The sequence below is a fragment of the Ips typographus genome, linkage group LG1, assembly GCF_016097725.1.
Source record: "Ips typographus isolate SLU linkage group LG1, UJ_Ityp_2.0, whole genome shotgun sequence".
Classification (NCBI taxonomy): domain Eukaryota; kingdom Metazoa; phylum Arthropoda; class Insecta; order Coleoptera; family Curculionidae; genus Ips; species Ips typographus.
Genome location: NC_138422.1, coordinates 12,452,423 through 12,477,987, shown reverse-complemented (window position 1 = coordinate 12,477,987; position 25,565 = coordinate 12,452,423). Strand labels below are relative to the sequence as shown.

Here is a 25,565-nt window from a genome sequence, read left to right as displayed (position 1 = left end):
TTGTATTTTTTACTCTAAAATGGTTTAAATCTGTGAGGTTTACGAATTAATTTTTGACACTGGAAATAGTCAAAAAACAGTCAAACTTAACTTTTACTGTAAAAAATGGTTTAAAATCCGATTTTTCAGTCTTAAAGCACAGTAAAGCGTCTAGAGGTCCATTTAACTTAACAAAGAAACCGTGAAATTACATGTTTAAGCCGATGGACAATAGTTTTTAAGTCTGTTATGTTAAAAACTTGGTGAAGATAACCCTAAAACTCGATTTTCTAAGCTGAAAGCAGTTTTAAAGCCCTAAAAATAGTCCAGTTATAAGAAAATGAAAAGCAAAGTAAAAAAACTTGAAAAGTTAGTCTTCAAGTCAATTTTTATGAATCTAATGTCAATATCCTGTATTTAGAAGACTATTTTCAAGACTATAATATTGAAATGTATTTTCAAATTATGAAAACTTACTTCCAATGCAAATTTTAAGCTTTTGGTGTCAGTTTTCATTGGTTCAGAGTCTTTTTGGTGTCCAAGCCTGACTGAAAGACAGTTTTTAAGCCTCTCAAGTCAATTTTCACCGTTTCAAAGTAAATTTACTGGTTTCTAAGTCAATTTTCAATACTAAAGTCTTTCAATTTGCCTGGAAACTAAGAAAACTGGTTATCAAGACATTTTTTAAGACTCTTAAGTCGATTTTCACCGTTTTCAAGACGATTTTTAAGTTGGGTTGGGTTGGTTTTGGGTCTTTGGACGTAATAACTCAATTATCTCGTAAACGAAGTTTCAAATCAGAATTTTATAAGAGATACTTATTTTGTCAAATTGAACCAGTAAATGGATTGTCCCAAATTTGATTAAAATTGATCCAGCGGTCTGACAGTTATGACAAGAAACCGATTTTTTAAACTGAACTTTTGGACTCTATTTTCCTTGGGAAGCATTTTTCAGGAAAATGACATAATGTATGTTAACTTATTTTTTGATGGGCTATCGAATGGTGAATTATTCACATTTAAAACTGGACCACCCTCTGTATAAAGGTTTATTTCCTAAGTATACAAGTTTGAACAAAAATGAGATAGATGTCGTTTTAGAAGTTAAGTCACGCTTAATTCAGATGTTGTCTCGAAAATTGAATGTTCAATTTTCAATCAAAAGATAGTCCAAAAAGTACCTACCCTAATTTCTTCAGCGCAAATTCAGTGCATCTGTACACCTATTTGGCAATTTGTTCAATCGTTTTTGATGCTAAAATACAGCCTCAAGAGTTTTTAATTTTCACGGTTTGAAATCGTAGTCAAAGTAGGAGAAAACGTTGAAATAATAGATGAAAAGAAAAAAATATCTTCACTAAAAATTTTAATGAGGTTGTAGTAAGTAGTAAGTAGTAGTATTCCTAATCATTAAGAATGCAGTCAACAAATATAGCAAAAATGGATCTTGTTGACTGTTTTATTTAATATTATATGAAAGCTGAGAGATAAGTCTAATAAAAAAATACAAAATTATACTGATTTGGTTAATAATCTTTGTTTTCCTAAGTGAACAATATCCAAAAACCAGTTTCATAAAATACAATTTCTTCAAAATTTTTATAAATATTTTAGTAAAAAAGAACTTTTTTACTGCTTTTCAAGTTTTGAAATCCCAATGACCTCTGCATCTCTTAATGAGGCCAAATAATGCAAATAATGTTTTTTTTTGTTGTTTTTATACGAGCCTTCCAAACTGACGTGATGTCATACCAATTTTGTTTAACTTTTGTTAGTGTTCTTACTTTCTTTTCTTTCGGACACTTTTACATCTAATCAACTATAAAGTTACTCACCTTTCGTTCGACGCGCAAAACGCTTCATCTTCTTCAATCCAGGCGGCGGTGTTGTCCAACGACCTCATCCTGGCCGCCTGTCTGGCCCAATCCGATCGATGGAATGTGGCCGTGTGGTAATTGAGGCCGGGACTTTCGCGATCATCTTCCGATAATGTCAGTCCCGAATCGCGACTGAGCGACTTCTGATCCTTGCTCAATTCCGCTGAGTCCAGCGATAGACCTAAGGCTAAAAATATTCATCATATTATAGTCTTTTCCAAAAATGCGTCCAAATAACAATAATTTTTTAAATCATACACATGTCATTTACTTACAATGTAAGCTGTCAGACTCCTCAGCCCCACTGTCGCTTCCCGCTTCCCCTAGTAACGTCACCACCTGAGACCCAAACAACGCCTGACAATTGTTGATTAGCATTTCGATCAAAGTGGGTAACGTTCTCAATGGTGCATTCTGTGCAGACTCCCACAACATACTGGGACCGACGCAAACGCCCAAATTCGCCGCCGACATGAGATTGAATCGGGACTTTTTGGCCACGTTATGCAACACGCACACCACGTATCTGAGCAAAGTGTGATTCTCTCTGGGCATGTTGCCCAACAACCGTCTCAGAAGGTCTAATCGACCGCTCGTGGCAGCGTTCAACCATTCTTGTGGGTTCCCGGCTAGCAACGGTTCAGGCAAACTGCGCAGAAAGTCTTTCATGAGTCCACCCAACAAAAGTGGAGGGGTTGAAGCGATTTCTTCGCATATAGTGGCACCTGAAACGGAAATCCAGTTAGGAAATGTACTAATTACTACCTAGTGTTATTACCTTGCGCATCAATTTTTTCCTTCAGTTCTCTTAGAGCCCTGGCGGAAGCGCACCGCCTGAAAATACCTTGGGTTTGGGGTCCTTGCTGGAACAATGTCCTTAAGCAAGTCATGATTACTGGAGGTAACGTGTTGTTAGGGCACAGTCTAGCTAAGGCTACTCCAAATATACGACCGGTACTTGATTTTCTGAATAATTTCAGTGGAGTCCTATAAAGAAATTTTAATATAAATTCTCTGGGACACCAATTTTATTTGATTCAACTTACTTTCTAGGACTCGGTTTGTTCACCGTAGGCCTCAATTCAAACACCACATCGCAAGGTATTCTGCTCTTGTTACAATGAGTCAAATCAAAACCTTCTTCTGCGCACAAGGATTGCCTCAGTCTTGCCAGTTGAATTGCGTGAGGTCTTTCACACCCTAAAAAACATATAATGTTTGTTAAGAAATTATAATTTGTCTGAGTCTTCTTGTTTTTGATACTCTATACTATTTTAGTTTGTTGGATGGGGCCAGTAAAAAACATACGTACCGATTAAAGGACAAGGTCCATTATCTCTGTCGCGAGTATACAGAGTGTACGAAGTATCACAAGTCCTGGACTCGTCCAGAGCCAACCGAGCAACGTCAGTCGACGTGGTTTCGGGACCCACGCCCAAAGTCTTGGAGCATTCGGTACCGCTCAACGGATCTCTGTACACGACCTTGATATTCGTAATGGGCGGTTCCACCCTCAGCTGCGCAGACAACGCCTGTCTGAGCTCCCGCCACCAGGATTCGCGCGCAGCCTGCGTACAAAAGGTAACCAAATAGGTGCGGGCGGGTGATGGCCAACCCAGTAGAAAACCAGTTTCCGATTCTGCGCACCGGGCCATCCACATCTCGGACACCCTCACGCTTTCCTACAGAAAAAGTTTGATTATAATTTAGTAACTCAGAAGATGACAATCTATTAGTATATTTTTTAACGAGTTTTTTATTATCCCTTTAAGGGATGTTTCAAGTTTCCCGTGGGATTAATGGCAAAAAAACGAAGATAATACTATACTTTGTCCACGACCATTGTCCATTATCACTACAATTAAATGTTGGTACTGTTAAAAATAGGTCTTGTTTCTTTCCCAACATAATAAAAATAATTTTCTTATTTAAGCAAATATTTTTACTAGGACTTACGGAGTGAATTTTTTTGCTTGAAATGTGACCTTTTCGTTCTAACGTACTCCTTAGCATAAAACAGGTGGTCCACAATGTAGAAGGTTTGTATTTAGTGGACAGTTCGTTAAATCAAAATAAACCAATAAAACTCTCTCAGAAAACGAATTTGTAAATTGACATGTACAATGATTTTAATTTTTTTGGCAGCAAATTTGCGCATGTAACTTTGCTCACGGTACAAAGTTAATACAGTTGTAAATTGTAAATCATACTAATGGTCCATGAGTAGAAACAGGATAGTCGCGACGTGTATTTGTTTATTTTGAACATATTTTAGTCTCTAACTTTGAATACTATAAAAATCTTATCCATGAAGCTATAAAATCACAAAACTTTTTTAAAACTAGTACAATCTGTTAAAATTTACATAAAATGTTTTTTAGAGCTCCATGAGCAGGATTTTCGTCATACGTGTCGTGAAGCTGTCAAAATGCTGCAAACTATCAAATACCACTACATACAGGGTGTACAATACAAATGTACAATAAGTTAAAAAAATTGGATTTTTCTTTCTTAACTTTACCAACCTGGAGCTCGCAAACGGAGCAATTTCGGACTAAGGTAAATTTTTTTGAATCGGCTTATTTTGATGTCAGGAATATAGGATCTTGTACAGACCTTTTAGAGACGCCCTATATATGAAGAAAAAAACACGCTCAAAAGCAATACAGTTCATAAATCATTTTAAGTAAATGAGTGTCGATTTTTTCCGGTTGTGACTTATTTTAAAATTGTTTTAAAAATCCATGAACAAAATTCTGTTCGTTTTGTGAGATCAGCAAATATGTGTTGAGTGGACGTAATAATACACTTTTAAGTGATGGTTACGTTACTTTAAGGATTTGCAAAGAATAAGAAAGTAGAATTAAAGCAAAACTACAAAAAACCTAAAAAAAAATTGAGGAAATTTTAAAGATATCTGGCAACTTTTTTAAAACACTTTTGATGTAATTATATCATTTAAAGGTTGGCAATGACGCTCATTTATTTTCTGTAAACGCACTGAATATTAGTTGGTCGTGAACAAAAAACAAATACACAGCACAGAAAAGCAGGAAATACTAAAAAGTTAAGATGAAAAGACACAATTTGATTCTTGCTTACCTTCAGTTTGAAATTTCCACCGGATCTAGGTTTGGCGACCAGCAAAAGATCAGAAAAGAGAAACAAATGCCTAGGCTTGGCCGTCATTGGAATTTGAGCTGGTGACATGGCGCAAGGCGCCTCCATGAGGAAGGTCCGATTGCAGGGGACGCTCGTGTCCATTATGGTAAGATCACCCAGCGATTTTTTACGGAAGGACTTACTCTTCTGGAAAAAATAAGACAATTATTAACTTTACTGTTGCTGGGCAAAAACTGCTTTGCCTTATTATTAGTCGATGTAATTATTGCATATGCATGGATCATTATTACTGTTGTTCTTTTTTACGGGTGTAATCGCACTTGGCGTACCATTATTTCACCTCGATCACCATAAACGATGATCGTGCGTTTTATTTGAATGGGCGTGGGGCCCATATACACAACATAATAAGGAAATCGAATTAGTGCTGCTAACGCGATGTAACGACGTAACGTTAATGTTAATTCTTTAGTTATTTAATAGATCTGGAATAAATTAACGGGCCACGTTTGACAGTTGGGGCGCGGATGGGATCGCGTTCGATCGATCCAATTTACATTTCAATCGGTTTTCTTCCTTACGGTATATTTGGTCGTTGTTATTGTTTGAAAATGTACGCTTCTATTTGTGTCTTATAAGATGACATTTTATTGCAACAGGAAGTATTTTGTAATAAAATCGGGGCGAGCTTCGATCGTTAGACGGCCGTTACCAGTTCAGATCCATATGGTAATTAGCGCTTTGTGAGGAGTCTTAATTTGCGCGAAACAGGTGTCTGGCGCGTTTCAGCAAAAGGCTTAATTATAGTGCGATCGCCGGTATGAAACGAATGCCGCATTACGATTTAATAGAGGAATTCAATAGCGTAACGTTCATTCTACTTTGTAATATTTCACTTTGTAAGCAGGGAGATAAAGCCGATTGGTGCGAACGCCGCCAGTATTTTATGCGGAAAGGATTTGGATTTTGTCTCAACACCTACATTCTTGACAATTAGATCTAAATTATTGAAATTACCTTAGCAAATTTCAAGTAGAAACAGTTTTAAATGGCACAGTCAGCATTTTGACAAAACCATCTTAAAGTTTCCTATTTACCAACCAAATTTCGACAATCATTTGTGATGCAGAACTGCTCCACGGCAATCACGATCTCCTGATCCATTTAATTTTCACACATAAAACACTTGGTTTATTTCCTGCCCTTTTTCCTAATACTTACATTCTCTAGCATAAATACAAGCATTATTCACTACTATTTATTGTATGATTAATGACTCATGTTAGATAATGGATATGTGTTATCCAATTGCATTTTTTAAATAATCCAAATTTAAGCGCTGCTAAAGTCAATATAAACATTTCATGTACTTATCTACTTAAAAGATCAAATTATAGATTAAGGCAATAAAAACTACGTTCACGTTATTTTTTTTAATTAGATCTATTAATCAGCACTTAAAATAATAGTATCATTCCATTAATTGCAAAGTTAAAAGATATTTTGCTTGAAATATTTGCTAGAAATCGAATTAATTACGTTTTAAATTCAAATTCAATAGAGATTTAGGTACAAAGTAAAGTTTAAGATAAATATCCAAACTAGAGTATGACAACGGTAAAGCAGGTTTTACACCGCGCTTTGATGTTAAAGAAATTAATGAATTTATTCATGAAGCTGCTTCAAGGACAAATTTTTCAGTGTAAAACTAAATTTTATGTCAAATTTTTTACCGAATTCAGGTTTAGGTTCTATTTTCATCCAACATATCTGATCAAACTTGCCGTTTTGCGTAATGCCAACTGCCAACAGACAAAAACGAAAAAGTGAGAGTGAGTGCAGAATTCAATACATAAACACAGAATTCAGAATAATTATGAAATTTCAAAATAAAAATATCAATAATACCAGAAAAACAAGTAGGAATAATCTGTAATTATTACCATCTAAACACTAAATTCACTTGGTTTGGTTGGTCAAACTGTGTTGAGTTTTGACATAAAAGTTTGTAAAATCAAATCACTTTATGCTCCAAGAAGTTCATGAATTTATTTGAAGCATAAAATTTAATAAAATAAATGTTTCCAATTTCTTTCAATTAAAATTTTTGGTGTAAAACCTGCTTAAGATTTAACTGATATTTTTGGTTTGGTTATGGAATATCCAAATTTCGTTGGTTTTTAGTGCATCTCGATTACAAAAGGAAACATATTCATCTATACACGGTGTCCAAAAAGTCTGGAATATTGCAAATATCTCAAAAACTATTGGTTTTATTTTTCTCAAGTACACAGGGTCAGTCACAAAGTATACCAATTTTCTTAATTTAAACCTAACACCCTGTATATTTCTTCAGATTTAAAGAGTACTCATAAAGACCAATTCAACGATACACGATTTTATAACTTTAATTGAGATATAAAAAAATCCAATAAGAAGTTCCTATGTACCTATTTGCCTATTTAATTATTCATAACTCATGTTTTTTGCAAGGTGTACCTACCTATAATAATGGTAAGAGGAAAAATAATAGTTATAACGTTTATATGAAGTTAAATTGTTATCAATTTTTTTGTGTTCTAAAGATAATCTGTGACTGACTTTGTATACTTGCAAATCTCGTTTCACCACGTCATGCGATTTTATTTACTATAAAAGTTTGCAAAATTTGAGAAAAATAAAATCAGTAGTCTTCGAGATAATTGCAATATTCCATACTTTTTGGACACCCTGTATATAGAATGAAAGTAGGGACGCACTACACTTTAACTGGTTTTAAAAGTCCTTACATATAGCATGCGGCTCAATAACACGTCAATCTAGTGTTGCATACATGGTTGCATAACTACTATAAACAGAAAAATTGTCCAGTGTCCATCGTACTTTTGACGTCACTGAAACCTTATCTTTGACACACAACTGCCCTTACTTTTCAATGATTCATAAATCATTGAAAAGTAAGGGCAGTTTAATAAGTAATGACTGACACCACTGACTTGTCACCGGTATTGCACCCAACAAAGATGGAAAACATTTTGTAAATGACAAGACAGTCAACCGAAACAGTTGTCTTGCAATTAAAACTTTGAAATTATTAATTATAATATCCAAATTCGGTTATAGAGTCCGGATTTCCAGAAATTTTGCTTTTTGTAAATAATAAAAGCAACCAACTTTTGACATCTAATGTGAACAATTTATGCAAAAACACGTCATTTTACAGATTTTGTTCCTGCTTTTTTTGCTTTTTTCTTCTTTTTGTGCTTATTTACTGCTATTTTTGTATGGTTTAACTAGTTTTTAACAAGTTTTCAAGTTATTAAAAATAAACTAAACTAATAACTGCTTTGACAAAAAAACGCAGGAGTTTTGACGTAATCTTATTGGTTCTGTAATGACTTTTGCTATATTGAGATATTGAAGGCTTCTAAACGACAATAGCATGTATCAATTTACACATTTAAACTGACCCAAAAATTTCCAAATGCTCCTGAAGTAGTCTAAAAAAATGTAAAAACATTCCAAAACACTAAAGCTCTAAAATGCCTTGAAAAAGCTTACAAAGCAGCCTTCCAAAAGCTTTTAGAACACTCTCTAGTCTAGAAGCTCTCAAAAAATTTCAAGGCAGTCTAAAAGCTTCCGTATGCTTTTAGAGCAGTTTAAAAGCTTCCAAAAGTTCAAAATAAAATGTCTTAAAAGGAGTCCAGAAACTTTAATGCTCCTAAAGTAGTCTAAAAAGATTTTAAATCACTACAGAAACTCCAAACTGCTTCCAAAGCAGTCGAAATTCTTTCAAAACAGTCTAGAACCTTCCAAAAACATTTAGAACAGTCTAAAAGATTCCAAATGCTTTTCAACTAGCCTAGAAGCTACAAGAAGATATAAAAAACAGTCTAGAAGCTTCCAAAAGATCCTACAACCGTGAGAAGAGTTTCCAAATGCCTCTAAAGCATTCCAGAACCTTCAATATGCTCTTTAAACAGGCCAAAAAACTTTCAATCAGTTAAAATCTTCCATATGATTCTAGGGCAGTTTGAAAGCTTCAAAAAAGTTCTCAAAAAAAGTAAAACAAATTTTATCTCTGAACAAGATTTGTGCTTTTTCGAGAAAAATGCTTTTGCTTTTTTTATCCGGACTCTAGTTATTACTCTTTTCATCAATACGACGATAATCTAACTGAGTTATCACGTGACTACGCTGATTGTATACAATGCTATGTCCTGTGATAATTGTCAAATTTAAGTCTGTTTTGTCTACACCATTTACACAGGTAGTTTAGAAAATATCACTTGGATTTTAGAAAATATAAGTTGCTTCTCAGAACTTGATTTTTTGATTTGATTTTAGAAAGCGTGAGTTGGATTTCAGATTAGTCTCTTGTATTTCAGAAAAGGTCTGTTGGATATTAGAATAGTTTCTTTAATTTCAGAATTTGTCACGTGTATTTTGAAAAAAGTTATTTCAATTTCAGAATTTTATTATGTTTCTGTGTGTGTATTTTTATTTTTTTTAAATTTAATATCAGCGAATTGTTCTATATGTAGTAACAATTACGAGTTACAAAACGCCAACAAGAATAACTTTGTCAATGAATACAAAATTTACATCCAAACTGGCATATCTTCATTTGCTAAAACTTTTAATAACTTTGTAACAATGACAGCACCTGACTTACTTTTCACAAATGTTACAACTTTAATTTTTCAAATTACAAATAACCGTGACAAAAATCCGACTGATCTTTTCTGAAATTCAAGAAACTGTTTTAAAATACAATTTACAATTTCTAAAATCAAAGTTATTATTCTAATATTGAATGTACCGTTTCCGAAATACAAGTGATATTTCTAAAATCCATCACATGGTTTCTAAAATTCAACTGATGCTTTCTAAATTACATATGTAAATGGTGTAGTAAGGAATAACCGACAACAACTAAAATAAAATCTGGATTGCAATGGTGAAGAACACAAACTAATTGAGATAAATCATGTTATTCAGATTGGTTGCATAAAAATAGCTTTGGTATAATAAACTTCGCATCATTTCAAAACGGTTTAGATAAAAGAATAAATTGGCGACTTTTTTCGGAATTTCTCAACGTCATAAATAACAAAAATAGTCAATCGGGCGCATCTGTTGACCGGTCGCAAAGGGGAGCGGACGATATATACGGCTCTTCCGAACCTCGTTTGCATAAACTATGTGAAGACATTCCTCGAACGTTTGTCAGTAGTTAGAGATTAATAGGCGCGATTATCCGATTTATTTATTGTTGCTCTTTGCCGTCAAACATTAAGAGCCCTCTTAACACAGCCGTTTAGATATTACCGCTTTGGGAATTGAAAGAGAATGGGGAAATTCGTTCGAGGCGCGAGACTCAAACTATAAAATGCGCATTTTTCAATCGTCTACCCGTAAATTAACATTTTAGACGTAAAGTGTCCGAATAGAAAAATATCAATTTTCTTATCCCACATAGAAATCCGCCTTATTCGGAATTAATACCGAGTTATGTGTCGAGATTCCATCTAAACCTTCAGTCGATTTGTACGAAATCGGAAAAGCACAGCAGTATAAAAGTCGTCGTTTGTCAAGAAATAATCATAAAACTTTAGTCTATAAAATTTTTAAAGCACTGTTACGAAAATATTTTGATAAGGCTGAGACGTTTATCTGGTTGACAAATTACGCCTATAGAACGTCGACGAGATGTTAAAAGTCTTAAGTGATGTTGCATAATCAAACGCGAGCTGAGGTGACAATGCCAGTCAACAACCTGAGAAAGTATATGCCCGCCAGGACCATACATATGATTTCTTTTACACCCGTTGATTTAATGACAATTTAATCATAATAAAAAAAAACTTGCATAAACTATAAATTTGGTAAATGATTTCTCAGTCTCGGGTAGTTTTGCTGCTCTTTTAACTGTAAGCAGAAAAAATATTAAGAAATAGATATGCAAGATGTACGATGTTTTGCAAGATTATTGCTGCATTTTCACTTTGCACCGGTAATAGGTAAATTACCGGTAAAGTTAATAATTTACTTTATCATGGAACATTTGACTGGTAAGTTACAAATGCTGTGTTTCGGGCTGTTCAAATTTTGACACCGCTTTTCTTCCTGACTGTACCAAATTTTGTGGTAATTTTTCATGTTGTTGGATAGAAAATTTAATGAGGATTCCAGAAATGTGCTTAGAACAGTCATTTTCTCACTCCAAGTGGGTTTTACAGACGATTTGGTCCCTGACTGTCCCTTCAAACTGTGTTTCTGGCAGTTCAAACTTTGACACCGCTTTTCTTCCTGACTGTACCAAATTTTGTAGTGTTTTTTCAAGTTATTGGATAGGAAATTTATGAGAATTTCAAAAATGTGCTTAAAACAGTCATTTTCTCACTCCAAGTGGTTTGACAAGCAATTTTATTTCTGACTGTCAAACTGTTAAACTGTGCTCAAGTTGCAAAAATCGAGGTTTACTATAGAAAAGTTTTTTGACATTTTGACAGTGGTCACGTGACTGCATAGCTAAATTATCCTCCAAAAATGATGTGGTACCTGTGACTAATGTCAAGACTATCAAAATTTGTCTAGAATTTGCAAGAATTACAGTTTAACACAAATTTCTAACAGTTTTCGAAACAAGACCTGGTTCTGAGATTCATGACAGTTATTTTGACAATTGTCAGTAAATTACAAATTGTTATAATAATATCTCTAGATCCGCCAAATTTTTTTCATCTCAAAAACATATTATCTTAGAGACTTAAAGACAAAATAAAATTACTTAAACTAAAGAGACTTAAAGAGACTTAGAGATAATAAAGAAAAGTGACAAAAAGCTGAAAATGCTATTTTTTAGAAAAGGTTACTTGTTCATTTTGTTGTTCAAAAAGTTATAAGATTGTTACTGATTTGCTATAAGAATCACTTTGTTAGAAAAGCTTTACTTCATTTATTTTATTATTGATAAACCAAAAATTCTAAAACAATAAATATCAAATTAACAGCCTTTTATTCAGTCTTTATTTTTCAGGATTTTATTTTGACAATATCGACCAAAAATGACTTTAATCAAATTACTGACAGCCATGACAGGATATCTTTCAATTCAGTGTTCATTATGATTAATATCAGTCAAATTGGAATCTACTGGTAAAATTGGTATATTTTTCTGTCACAAAATTTAACTTCCATATTCCAATTTTAGTTAGCTTACCGGTAAATAATCGGTTACAGTAAATTTACGTCCATCACTACTTTCCACTCTTTAGAAAAGGCATCAGACGATTAGTTTGTACATATGCAACTAACAAGAAGTTTAACAGTTTTTTAAATAATTCATGTTTCTAATAATAATATTTTGGAATAGTCGAATTATCCAACTAAATCAATAATTGCTTTTATACTGCACTAAAATTTCGGAAACTTTGATAAAAACAATGAAAAAGTTGTCATACAGATTTCTTCCAAAAGCTGGAAACAGGACTTTGAAGAGAAATTTTGATAGAATGTTACAGAAGAAGCTGACAATGGCAAGTAATTTTTTCTTTTGGTAACTCCCTTCCTTCATTTCAATAATACACACCCAGTAGAGATACTTGATAGAGAGAGAAATAGTGTTTTAAACAGGAAAAACTTAGAGAATCAAATGTATCAAAGTGAGATAAAAAATAAGCTTCTGCTCTGCTATAAATTGTTTTCTAAGCTTCCCTTGTGTAGAAAAATTAATTGAATTTTCAGAGAACTAAGCAAAATAAGAATTGTGGCAATGCTCATTACACTATAAGATCTATAAGAAGGTATCTTCAGACCTAAAAGTACAAGAACTGAGCAATCTGCACAACCTATAAATTATGTGTGGTCACAATGAAGGTCAGATTATGTTTCTTCATGTATTATATAAGACTGAAGTCTTTCACACGCAACTACAGAGTGAGTGTGTAGGCAAAAGTATTCTGAATTTTAAATGCAGCAAAAATGGGAGAATAACTTTTAGAAACAGTTTGAGTTGAATTGAGACAAAATGTCTAAAATGAAACAGTATGAGTAATAAACTCATTAAAAACTTGTGAATTAACCGGTTATCTCTTCCCTTATGTAAAAGCACATGAATGATAAATGATATGTTAGTAAAGACTAAAAACAACACAATATGAGTTAAGACACTTACAATGGTATAAGTGGAATTAGGTTCGGCTACGTGCAACCCCAAATAATCGTGCGGAAACAGGTCCTGAATGCGTTCTAGATCCCGTTGCCGCCCATCCAAGTTTGGTTGCGATCCGCCCAGGAGTCTGCGATAGTCCGCCAAACGTTCCGCCTGCAAAAACATGCATTGAATGAACAAAATGAAGCACGGACACTGAATGAATGACAACGGCTACAAAACGACAACGTGAAAAGCCTGAGCTAAAAGAAAAACAAACAGTGCAAAGAAATAATAAACAAAAAGTTTTACGAACCATCTAAACTGGAAAGTAAACAGAAGTGAGAAAACTTGTACGTTTCAGTGCATATGGTCATGTCAGTTATATGTTGTGTAAATATTTGAAGTTTATTTCCGTTTCAAAACAAACATTTACATTACTTTTCGATAAATCGTTATCGGTTCGTAATCGGCTTTAATAATACCACTATAACTATTTAATGCCGTATCAAAAAAAGTTTACCAACCTCTTTTAAGGAACTAGATTACGCAATGGCGAATGCGTTTGCATCGTTGTGTCTGAACATGTAATTTCATCGATACAATACAATAAAATGTCATTGAGAAAGTGTTTGTTAGATTGGAAAGCGAGCAATTACCATCAGATCGGTACGGCCAAATGCCACCCTTTCACAGATAATCATCAATCTGAGCAATCTAAATTGTAACTTTCCGTCTGTGTACATAGACAATGCGTATTTCTGCCGGTTCAGTTGTTACGCACTTATTTTCTTATACCGTATGTGTTATTTCTTACTTTCACTACCGATGTGGTTACATGATATAAATTACCATTAATACCACAAAAAAAAATTACACAGCTGCATTGGATATCATCCATTTCACTGAAATAGTTAATTACAATAATCCGAGACACCAGAAAAAAAGAGGCCAGAGAAGAAGAAGACACTCGGAGCGGAAAGATTGCAATCTGGAGATATTCGAGCGAGATCCCGTAACACGGGGAGGCCGAAAAATAAAATTGATCCGGCAAGATACGGGGACCCAAAATTAGTATAAGTACTGAAAAACGAGCAAAAAAGGGGCCCGGGCGACGTCTCTCTGTCCGGGCACGGTTTCGAAAGTCATTTCAGCGTGAAAATTTAAGAGAAAGAAGGCAATTTAACTGAAAAAGTCTCTGGAATCGGGGTTAAGTCGAATCAAGGTAATGAGAACAAGACGGTCGGCTTCGACTCCTGTATTTTTCCAGTTGGGTAAAGAACATATAAAAATGAATGCCAATGATGATGATGATGATGATGAGTACGCGTAAATTGAGAGAAGGTAGTCATAATAACACACCCAAAACTGCCGTTAATTAACTCGTCTTACAAAAACGCATTTTACAAGACAAAATGTTTTTAAATGTCAAAAAAAATTAATTAAATTCAAATTACTTAATTTTTAATTAACTTCTAGTTTAAGGAAATTGAAACAGTGACAATAATGCATTCTGCATGTTGTTGCATTGTTGTAATGTAAGCGTGAACTGTCAACCGATGACTGATTATAATGAATTGTCAAGTCACGTTATGTTTTGATACAAATTTGTCATAATTCTAGTATATTTTGGTTTGTTGTATTTTTTCCGTATTTGCTATTTAGAGAGATTTATAGATTGGCACTTAACAACGCAACCAATAAAAATGTACAACAATGCCGTCCCAAAGAAATAAACCATTTGATTGGTTAGACATTAGCTTTTTGTTGTGTTGATCAGTCTTTAGATTCAGCTTTACTTATTAGTCGATCTGAGGGATTCAAGACTTGACTTGAAAATATCAGTTTAAACTGTGAAACGGTCACGTGACCTTTAAAATTAAGTTATTAAACGTATAGCAGATCAAACTTTGACACCACTTTTGTCCTTGACTTCACATGATTTTGTATTTTTTTTATGTCATTAGATAGGAAATTTAATGAGGATTCCAAAAATGTGCTCAAAAACAGTCATTTTCTCACTTCAAGTGAGCTTTACACGAGATTTGTTTCTTGACTGTCGAACTGTGTTTCTGGCAGATCAAATTTTGACACCACTTTTCTCCCTGACTTCACATGTTTTTGTAGTGTTTTTTTATGTCATTAGATAGGAAATTTAGTAAGGATTCCAAAAATGTGCTCAAAAACAGTAATTTTCTCACTTCAAGTGAGCTTTACACGGGATTTGTTTCTTGACTGTCGAACTGTGTTTCTGGCAGATCAAATTTTGACACCACTTTTCTCCCTGACTTCACATGTTTTTGTAGTGTTTTTTTATGTCATTAGATAGTAAATTTAATGAGGATTTCAAAAACGTGCTCAAAAATAGTCATTTTATCACTTCAAGTGAGCTTTACAGGAGATTTGTTTTTAAACTGTCGAACTGTGTTTCTGGCAGATCAATTTTTGACACCTCTTATCTCCCTGACTTCACATGTTTCTGTAGTGTTTTTTTATGTCATTAGATAGGAAATTTAATGAGGATTCCAAAAATGTGCTTAAACTTAAACGGTTACCCTTCAAATTGATATTTATTTTGTTTAACGAAAAAAAAGTTTCACGTAACCTTTAAAACTAAATTAGGGGCCTCCTTAAGAAGTTACAAGATTAACTCCATTTCGACTGAAAAATAGAGTTATGTTATCACTTTTAGTGTAATATAGATAAAATGTGTCATTTCTTTTTTTTTTCTTGTATTATTTCAATATTTCCTGAACTCCCCAAAAATATGAAAAACGCTGATTACACATAAGAATGAGATTTGTTTCTAGACAATTATCTCACACCACCATTTTCCGTCAAGTCTCAAGTAGCTTGAAAATACTTGATATCAAGCCAAGCTCAGCAATATACAATTCAAGTACCTAGTTCTCAAGTATTTGAGTACTAATTACAAATGTCAATCTACTTCAATAGTATATTCTATATTAAGAGCGGAAAGTATATATTTGCCGCTTGCACATGAAATTTGCAGCTTGAGGCGAAGCCGAACGCTGCAATCATGTAAAAGCGGCAAAAGTACTTTTGGCTCGAAATATAGACGATATTTTTTCGACGACTGCTGTGGGGTGGATTAGAAGGACAACTCACATCATTTTCGTCGCTCGAACTCATTGTCACCGATAAATCACTTTGACGGAATGTGGTTATTTCAAACAGGTATGTCAAGCGTTGTTATGGAAACGCCGAAAAAAGTTGGTGACTAGATTGTTAGTAGAAAGCGAAAACGCTCTAGAGCAGAAAATCTCTTTTTCTGCTCGCGCGCGGCAAATAACCCCTTTCTGCTTCTAAATGGAAGCGTACATGAGGTACTTTCAAAGTAAGTCGTCGAAAAAATACTTTTCGAATTTCGAGTTTCGATCAAAAACTGACAAATTTTTTCTAGAATTTTTTAATGCTATCTACTGATTCTACCAAATACCCAGAAACTTGACATTTAACGAGTTACAAAGTAAGTTACTGCACTAAAATTCTTGAAATTGCTTTGATTAATATAGATGAGCTAAATTATTCTTAGTTTTGCTAAGTTGATGTACATGGTTTTTAAAAGAAAAAACAAATTTTATGATTTACTTCAAAGAAAAATAGCTTTCAATTTAATTACTCCCATAGACGGAAATTACTTCCACGAACCGAGAAACGTTTCTTCAGCACAATAGTTATTGACATTAATTTTACAGGTACTCCAATAATTATTGCATTCTTTGGTTTTTGTTCTACAAGTATTTTTGTATCTAAACATAACGAAACTTTAACGTAATAACATGAAAAGATCGTCTGTAGCTACAGGATATGGTTGAACTTTGTTAAATAACGTCATGGGAGAGTGAGATTCCATCAAACGTTTGTACACAAAACAACAATCCCCCAATTAAGCAGTAAAAAATTTAGTATGCGTGTGTATGTAACGATAAGCAAGGGTTCATACATTGCACTGAACCAAAAACGAACAGTTGAACCCGTCTCTCATAAACAGTTCTTAAAGTCAAACCTAAACATTAACCAAGAAAGAGAATATTGAAACGGAACGGTCATAACTTCCAATTAAAAAACAATCCGACCCATCCACGATTTAATATGCATGAGCCTTTGTGCTGTTACGGATAAAGAATGTAATCGATCCATCATATTAAAATGCGCACCGTGTGTTTAGTGCCTTAAGACAACGTTCTGACAAATAAACTTGTATAGAATTCGACGAACGTGGCCTTGCGCAAGAGTCTCTAATTTCCATTCCTAAATAGGTGTTACTTAGATGCTCGGATATTAATTAGATTATGTTAATTTTCCGGTGGGCAAAGAGTCGCAAAGGTGTATCAGCTAGGAAGCCACTTACAACAGGAAGTACCACTTCAGAGAAAGCAGGAAAAAATCTTGAACCTGTCAAGCTCGCCTGCCTTTCACAGTCGACATTTTCGAACGTACGTCTAGGCAGGAATCCATAATACATAAAGCCATAAATCAATAAATCAAAATATCGGAAGTCGGTATTATTGGCGGGCAAAAAGTCGTCCAGATGATGGCAAAACCACGTCAATTTATGGAGTCGGTTCGTGGAATGCGTGAGTCCCCTCCGTTTCAGAAAATCGATTATTGGAAAAAAAGAATCTCTACCGTTCTTAAAGACTGTGATAATTCTAAATCACAGAAAAAAACACCAATTTGAAAATGTATAGAAATTAAAACCGATTGTTAGTAGCGGTAATTACTATTTCTAAACTTAAATGTTTTCCTGAAATGCTACTCACCTAATTGCTTTATTATTAGCAAACGTTGAACTCTCCGAGAGTTAAACGGTCAATTAGGCAAGCAACCGCAGTTTAATTCGGGATATAATGTTTCTTTCAATGCAATGTTGGTGTTTTTCGATATTAGGTTAAGTGATATTTTTAACTTATCGGCATTGTGTTCAGTTTGTTTTTACAGTCGTTTGCAAAAATAATAATTATAATGTCTGGAAACAAAAATAACGATAGTTTTGTGTTTTATTATAAAAAATAGTTAATTTTTTTCAATCAAAGGTGTGCCAAATTGGATTTTTAAATAAAAACTACCCTTTTTTAATAGAGATAGACCTAGATAGAGTGTCTTTTGAATATCTTAATACTTTTTCTATTTGACAGCTTTTTTCAGGACCGAACAAAAAACTTTTTTTAATAGGACGCCTTGTATATTTTTGCACTTTTACAGTCATTCTTTCCTTTATTTTGGCTACGATTTTTTTGATAAATATGAACAGATGGGTCCTGCCGAATCACCAGATTATACATGTGAGGAAAACGCAGAAACATAATTTTTTTTTAAATTTCGAAACTCTAGTTGACTCATAGAACAGCAAATAAATGTATTATTATCTATGACCCAAAACTGCTGATATTTCCAAAATTCATTGATGGTAAATAACTTGCTCCTTCTTCATCCTGGATTATTTTTGTATAATTTGTAATGATTGATTAAAAATTAGTAATATTTCTATAATAACTACATCATAAGACGTTTTTGAACACTTTCTCGGTTAAACCTCCAACATAAACCGTCCTAAAAATAACAAATATTGTTTTTCCACTAACATGATAACCTTACCATTATTGACCGATTAGTAACTTGAGAAATTAGTTTTATCTACCTTAATGGTCATTGTTGACCTAGGTCAAAAATAGAGTCTCATCTCTAGGACTACTCTGGCACAAACACAACAAAAAAGGAAATATTATTGACCTAGGTAAATAATAATGTCAATTTCTATTAAGACATATAACAAATGAAATATACTTGACTCGACGTTTAACTCGACTGTTAATAGTGGAAAAACGCTATATTATAAACTACTAAAAACTTTGTCTTGGACAATTGGGAAACAGGTATTACTGTATTTTAGACAAAAATTGACTGTTTGTAGTTTTTCTTGAAAATCCAAAATTAAAATTCTTATCTGACAATAACAAGACTAACGAGCGTAGGTTAACTGTACCTTCGGCTTAGCTTAAAGAGCATTGAAGCTTTACCTAACTAGCCATTTAGTGAAAAATGTCATCCATGTTGCTTATACAAGATGAAATTAGTGTTTTTTTATCTAAAATAACCAAACAAATCATATTTTAAGTCGTATTTTATAACGTTTTCTTTATGATCTAATGAAAAGATATTCTAGTAATTTAAAACATCTTTTATAAAAAAAGATAAATTAAATGTTAATTTATGTTAATCATTCATTTAACTTTAGTATTAGCTGTATGTTATGTTAATCCAACAACAGTAGATACAGCTAAATTTTAAGTTAAATTTTGTTTATAAACATTACAATTTAACGACTTATATTCTTAGTATTAAAGTTAAATTTGGTTTTATGAACCAGGTTTTGATTTAGTTAATAACATTATGTCACAAAAAACTGTCAAATTTCATAATAAGAAGGTTGCAGTGGTATATTCAAGGCATTTCTGAATGTTAGTGATGTTCCCACTAAAATACTGCTAATAATGGCAAACAATACGCTTTTACATCGACTTAATTGGTTATGATCATGTAATATAATCATAACTAAATATGAATTATATTAGTTATTAAACAAGCTGTTTTAATGCGTTTAAAAAACGTTGAACTCTCAAAGAATTGAACGGTCAATTAGACAAACAACCTTTCTGTACAGACTCATCCGGGATATTATGTTTCCTAGCGATTCGTGCAACACTATTTTAGACAATTTAACATGCGAATATTTTTCAATATCTAACGAAGCGTTTACTTCCTTATGGAATTAATCACAATCGGCATAATTACCTGTTTTAATGCGAAAAAGCAAACAAGTGAAAGTAGCCTAAATCTGTAACGAACCGAGAATTATGTAAAAGAATAATCGTTAATTAAATCGATATCGATAGATTGTATTTGCCATATACATTCTCGTTTACGGCAACTTTTACTTACTTATTGTGTATAATGCCTGGGACCGGATGTTTGTTTATAAACGGATGAGGAACACTGGGAAAATGTGAATCGCACAGACCAGTTAGATTATGAAATTTTGTTGGTTGATTTTTAAAGCTTGACTAACCAGATATTATGTCAAATAAAATAAATTGTATCGGATTTCACGCATTATACGTTACATTGTAGCGCAAACGAGACGTGGAATGTGTGCTGTAGGGAGAGGCCGCGCATATATCTCGTCCATAAGTTAGTGCCACGGTGCATTGGGAAATAACTAAGAAATATAACCATCACGAAACGTAATTGACCTCTTAAGAGGTTGCATTTAATTATTTAATAAACTTTACGACCGTCGATTTAATATAATTACCTCGTAAATTGAATAGGACCCTCTCTGTCCGACCCAGCAGAACTTAATTCCCATCACAATAACAGTTTTCCAAAAACAAATCACTGACACGCGCGCACTGGTTGATATTGTCTCGTCCACCGTTACCCCAAAACTAAATTACGGCCAAACAGTTTTTCGAAGAATATTTTATACCAACTGTACTGTAATCGTTTGCTCATTAAGATAAGGCCCTAAAAGGCGTTCAGGGCAGCAAATAAACTTACACAATGAAATGATACGTGAGGATGGTCGCAAAGTATGATTCTTTAGTCAAACAGTACTTTAGAACTAATAGATTATAGTTGATTATACAGGTATGGAAATTTAGGAACATCATTGGTTAGAGAAGAGAACAATAGTTGCAAACCATTGCTCTGAACAAAGATGACAAAATAGTTCATAAAGGTTGCGTTTCACTTACAGTTGACTACTTTTCTACCACCAATTAAAATAACTGCAAGTTTAGTAGCTAAAATAAACTGCAGCTTTGTTTTACAGTTGGGAATTACTGTACAGGGTACTGCATTTTCGATGGTTTTACGGGGTACAGAGAAAACGGTAATAGATAGAAAAAAAGTAGCATACGTGTTCTGATCTCTTTTTCTGAGCTGAGATGACTAACGAAAAGTGGGCGGCGCAAACAAATTTTGTTTCAAAGATACGGGGGGTTTTCGAAAATTGGTAATTTTTCAACCTCTTCAGTATTTCAGTTGCTCTTAAAGTCATCAAAAAAGGAAGAACGGTTCCCGGTAGAAGTTTTCATGTAGAATCCAATGGCGTAGTTTGTTTCTATTCCGTTTAGTTTCTGATATATGACAGTAAGTTACATTCTTTTAAATGGAACATCCTATATATTTTTACGTCATTTAATTCTGTTGATTTTTACCTTTTCAACGGTGTATTACAACATATAAGTTAGTAGAGGTTAATTCTGTTATTTTAAAAAAAGACCTTTGCTAAGCTAAAAAAAGGCCAATATCTAAAATACCAAACAAAATCGGAAATCATATAAACTAACACATCAGAAAATTAAATATTTTAAATAAATCTTATTAAAAATCTAAGTTACAAACAGTTCTACCGTCACTTTAATAAGATAAGTGGCTATTTCTATTTTCTACTATTTTTAAGGTAGAAGTTGAAAAAACTGTTTATAAACGACATGTAACATGTTAATATGAACATAGCCAAATTTTGTTTCGACTGTGGGTATTTTTATTCATATTATTTAGCACTTTTTTGTTAAGGAAACGCTTTTTTCTAATTACCAAGATTAACGTTTACAAACTTATATGTTTTAATACACCGGGGAAAAAGTAAAAATCAACAGAATTTAATGAACTAAAAATATATAGGGTGTTCCATTTAAAAAAATATAACTTATTGTCATATGTCAGAAACTAAACGTAATAGAAAAAAACTAACTACGCCATTGGATTCTACGTCAACACTTCTTCTGGAAACCGTTTTTCCTTTTTTGATAACTTTAATAGCAAATGAAATACAGAGGAGGTTTCAAAATGACCGATTTTCAAAGCCCCCTGTATCTTTGAAACAAAAGAAGTTTGCGCAGCCCACTCTTCGCCAGTCATCTCAGCTCAGAAAAAGAGATCAGAACACGTTTGCTACTTTTTTTCTATCTATTACCGTTTTCTCTGTACCCCGTAAAACCATCGAAAATGCAGCACCCTGTACAAAGATTTTATTTGAAATGAGCAAACCGATTTTTATAAAGTCTTCAACAAAAAAATGACTAATCATAATTAAAGAGATTATGTCGTTAAGTTTTGATCTTTTTGGTTTTTGGTTAACTGACTTTTTTACAACTGACTTTAGACATATTTTGGAGTGAATATTTACAGTGTCTATCTCATTTTACCTCAGTCTGACAAAAGAAGATAGTCTATGTGACAGCTTAAAACCGGGGTTGATATTATGACCAAAATACCCCTTTTACCTTTTATAGAATATTCCATTCTAGTTTTCCTCGAGTTTTCCTAAAAACTAAACTCTCACTTCAAACTGACAAAATATACAACAAAAACCAAAAACTCCCTAGCAAATCGTTAAACAACATTAAAACGAAAATTTTCTATGTTAAATTAAAGCTGTCAGTTGTCAGTAGTGTCAAATTAACAATTGTACCCACCTTACCGTTTCTACAGAAATGTCCCGCTAAAATTGTTGTCAAATTAGTGTGAAAATAGCCAACTGTAAAGAAATATCTGTCAAACTACCATGTGAGAAACTCTGGGATCTTATGAACAACCGTAAATTACGTCATATCGGCTTTGACAAACTACCATGTGTACACTTTCTGTTAATGAAGCTTTCGGCCATCTTTCTCCGAATCATTGGTTAGCATTTGTTCTCTCTCCTTACCGTTGCTTCCAATGATTTTGAGCTTGAAAAAAAGTCAGCTTAAATTTAACAGTTGTGGCATTAACAGACAGCTGTCAAAAATCACGCAGCTATGAAGCGAAATTACCAGTCCAAAATAGTTCTACAGCTTGCACAAATCGTACTGTAGATTGTATTTATAGTTGTATAAATACAATCTATCTAGCGAAACGTGATAGTTGTGACGTTAAATGTGAGTTTATGACGTTAACTTCACAGTTATGACACTTCATAGCGTGGCTTATAGTCAGGTGACACTTGTTAATAACTATTAAAACTCATTCAGCACATGAAGCTATCAACAATCAAACTTTGTATTTACAACTTAATACATTGGTGAGGATGTATTTCCTCACCGCCCTCTGTACAAGAAAGCCAAGAAGCTGCATGCCAAAAATTCCAATATGGTCGAAATAGTGGTTGACAGTTTGCATTTGTTTGTATTGTGGAAATTAAGTTTTTCGATGATTAAATTAATTTTTAAGGTTTACAGTCAAGACTTAGGATTACTTGCCAAAGTAATTTTTGTTTGCTATTATATATTGTTGTTTATATGTTTATTGTTCTAGTGAAAGTGTAGTTTGTGTTTATTTTATTGTGTTATCACTATTGTTATTGTTCCTTCATTGTTCTATAATTTGTTGTTGTTTTTTTAACTTAAATTCTATTGCCTCTACAATATGCCGTCCACTTGTTGTTTGCCAAATTGAAAAAGCAATTTGGTGAAAGGCCCAAAAGTGTCAGTCTTTTACTTTCCAAAAGACCCTGCTCGAACCCAACAGTGGTTGAAAGCTTTGAACTGGAATGATTTTACTCCAACACAATACTCAGTGGTAAGTACAATATGCTTTCTCATTCAGTAAACTTATTGCCTCTTACATACATAGGTATGTGAGTTACATTTTGAGGCCGCCTGCATTTTGAGAGCAACAAAGGTTTACTCTGAAGAAACAGGACAGCTTTTAGAAGTTCCATTGGCACATTTACATTTTAAAAGAAAGGTCTTGGTAATAATATAAAACCCATTTACCAGTTTTGCTTACCTAGCTTCAAGGCGTTCCAAATTTTCTTTGATTGAGCAGTTTTCACATTTGTTTGTTGTACTTTCCAGGACAAAGGGTTCTAACCAAACTTGCTTTGGCTGGACTTTATTGGGTATAAAAAGCCATATCTATACATATCTGGATCAGGAATGAAGCATTCTTTGATTTTTCACTCACAACCTCTAATCAACTACACGAAAAAAAACATATTTTCTACTGCATCTGCATAGGTTTGTGTACAAAACGAAAACCGCTAACGCCGCCATTAAAAGTGACATTCTAGGCTTTTTTGTACAGAGGGCGGTGATTTCCTACGTCTCCTGACAGCTGTCAACTGTCAAAACTCATTTGCCTTTGAAATGCTCGTTTGATCACCCTACATAGTGAATGAAAATGTGCAGTAACTGAGTTATTTACTGTTAAAAACAAAAATTTACAGTTTACGAGAGAAATACGGTAAATTGGTTATTTTGACAGTTATAGGGTAACTAGATATGCCATTTTAAATCCCTTGAAATTCTTATTTGATAACTCTGTCTATAGTAAAAATGTGAAATAACTGAGTTATTTCCTGTTAAAAAAAAAAGTGTTACAGTTCACGAAAAATTCGGTAATTCGGTTATTTTGACAGTTACCGGGCGATTCAATATATTATTTGAACGCCCTTGAAATGTGCTTTTGATCACCAGGTATAGGGTTTATAGTGAAAATGTGATGATGTTTCGTGATTGATGAGTGCATTTTTACCAAATTGAAAAATTCACTATAAAATTATTAGTAATAAACTAAAGACAGAAAAAAACCAGATTATTGGTTGACGTTACTAAAAAGGGTCTACCAAAAATTTTAGTGCCTTTTTTTTAATCTTAACTACCACAAACCACATTAAATTGCAATCTGGACGAGACCAATAAAACCACAATTAAATCCCCGCTTTTTGACAGAGTTATTTTTTTTTCGCTTTAAAGGCAGATTCTCCGAAATTGCACTTTTGTTCGGGCGCCTCCTCGTTAACACGCGAATATTTTTTGGTGGAATGCATCGTCCGTGACCCTAATCGAAAATTGGGCGCGCGGTCAGGGCAATTAACTCAAAAATTTACATAAACAGATCTGGTTCAATGGGCGTGGCAACGGCGCCCAATCTCGCTTCTGCCATCGGGCCTTTTATTAGTTATCCTCCCTGTATAAAAACAAGGAAAACGATTCGAGTCCGAATTTTTTAAAAGTGGCGATGCATCAATGTCACGAGTGCAAAATAGCCCTGTCTCGTTTTGGGCTCAATTCGTTATCTCCAATCAGTTGAGAGAAGAAAAAACGAGCATACTTGGTATGTTACATGTCACTGGTTACGTCCTGTAACATAACGTAATTGATTAAGGATTCTTTTAGTTCGTGCATATCGAATTGCATTTTTAACACGCCCACTAAATCCAGACCGAAAAAAGAACAGTATAATAGACTGAAGCTTGTATTAAAAACAGGTAATTAAAACTTTTAAGCTTAAGCGGATTATATTGAAAGTTTATCGAAAAAAAACCAAGGTAAACGGCTACTTTATCACTAAAAAAAAAAGAAGCTAGTAGAAAAAACCTCAGCAACCTTCTTAATCTCTCTAAACTGGGAG

At 33.5% G+C, this 25,565-nt stretch overlaps 1 protein-coding gene across 8 annotated transcripts in view; it reads right to left on the bottom strand.

Annotated features, from left to right (window-relative positions):
• The window catches only part of LOC145730572 (rho GTPase-activating protein 20-like), a 198,144-nt gene that overhangs the window by 1,658 nt on the left and 170,921 nt on the right, over positions 1-25,565 (bottom strand). For 5 of the 8 annotated variants that reach the window (XM_081981861.1, XM_081981846.1, XM_081981852.1 and 2 more), the window contains 7 exons: positions 13,161-13,310; positions 4,961-5,167; positions 3,171-3,540; positions 2,905-3,058; positions 2,637-2,845; positions 2,134-2,583; positions 1,817-2,045 (listed from right to left, as the gene is read on the bottom strand). In XM_081981861.1, the coding sequence (XP_081837987.1) occupies positions 1,817-2,045; positions 2,134-2,583; positions 2,637-2,845; positions 2,905-3,058; positions 3,171-3,540; positions 4,961-5,167; positions 13,161-13,310 (1,769 nt within the window). Of the gene's footprint in view, positions 1-1,816; positions 2,046-2,133; positions 2,584-2,636; positions 2,846-2,904; positions 3,059-3,170; positions 3,541-4,960; positions 5,168-13,160; positions 13,311-13,452; positions 13,472-25,565 lie in introns of those variants that run through there. The other 3 variants (XM_081981877.1, XM_081981903.1, XM_081981895.1) reach the window with 2 other exon arrangements.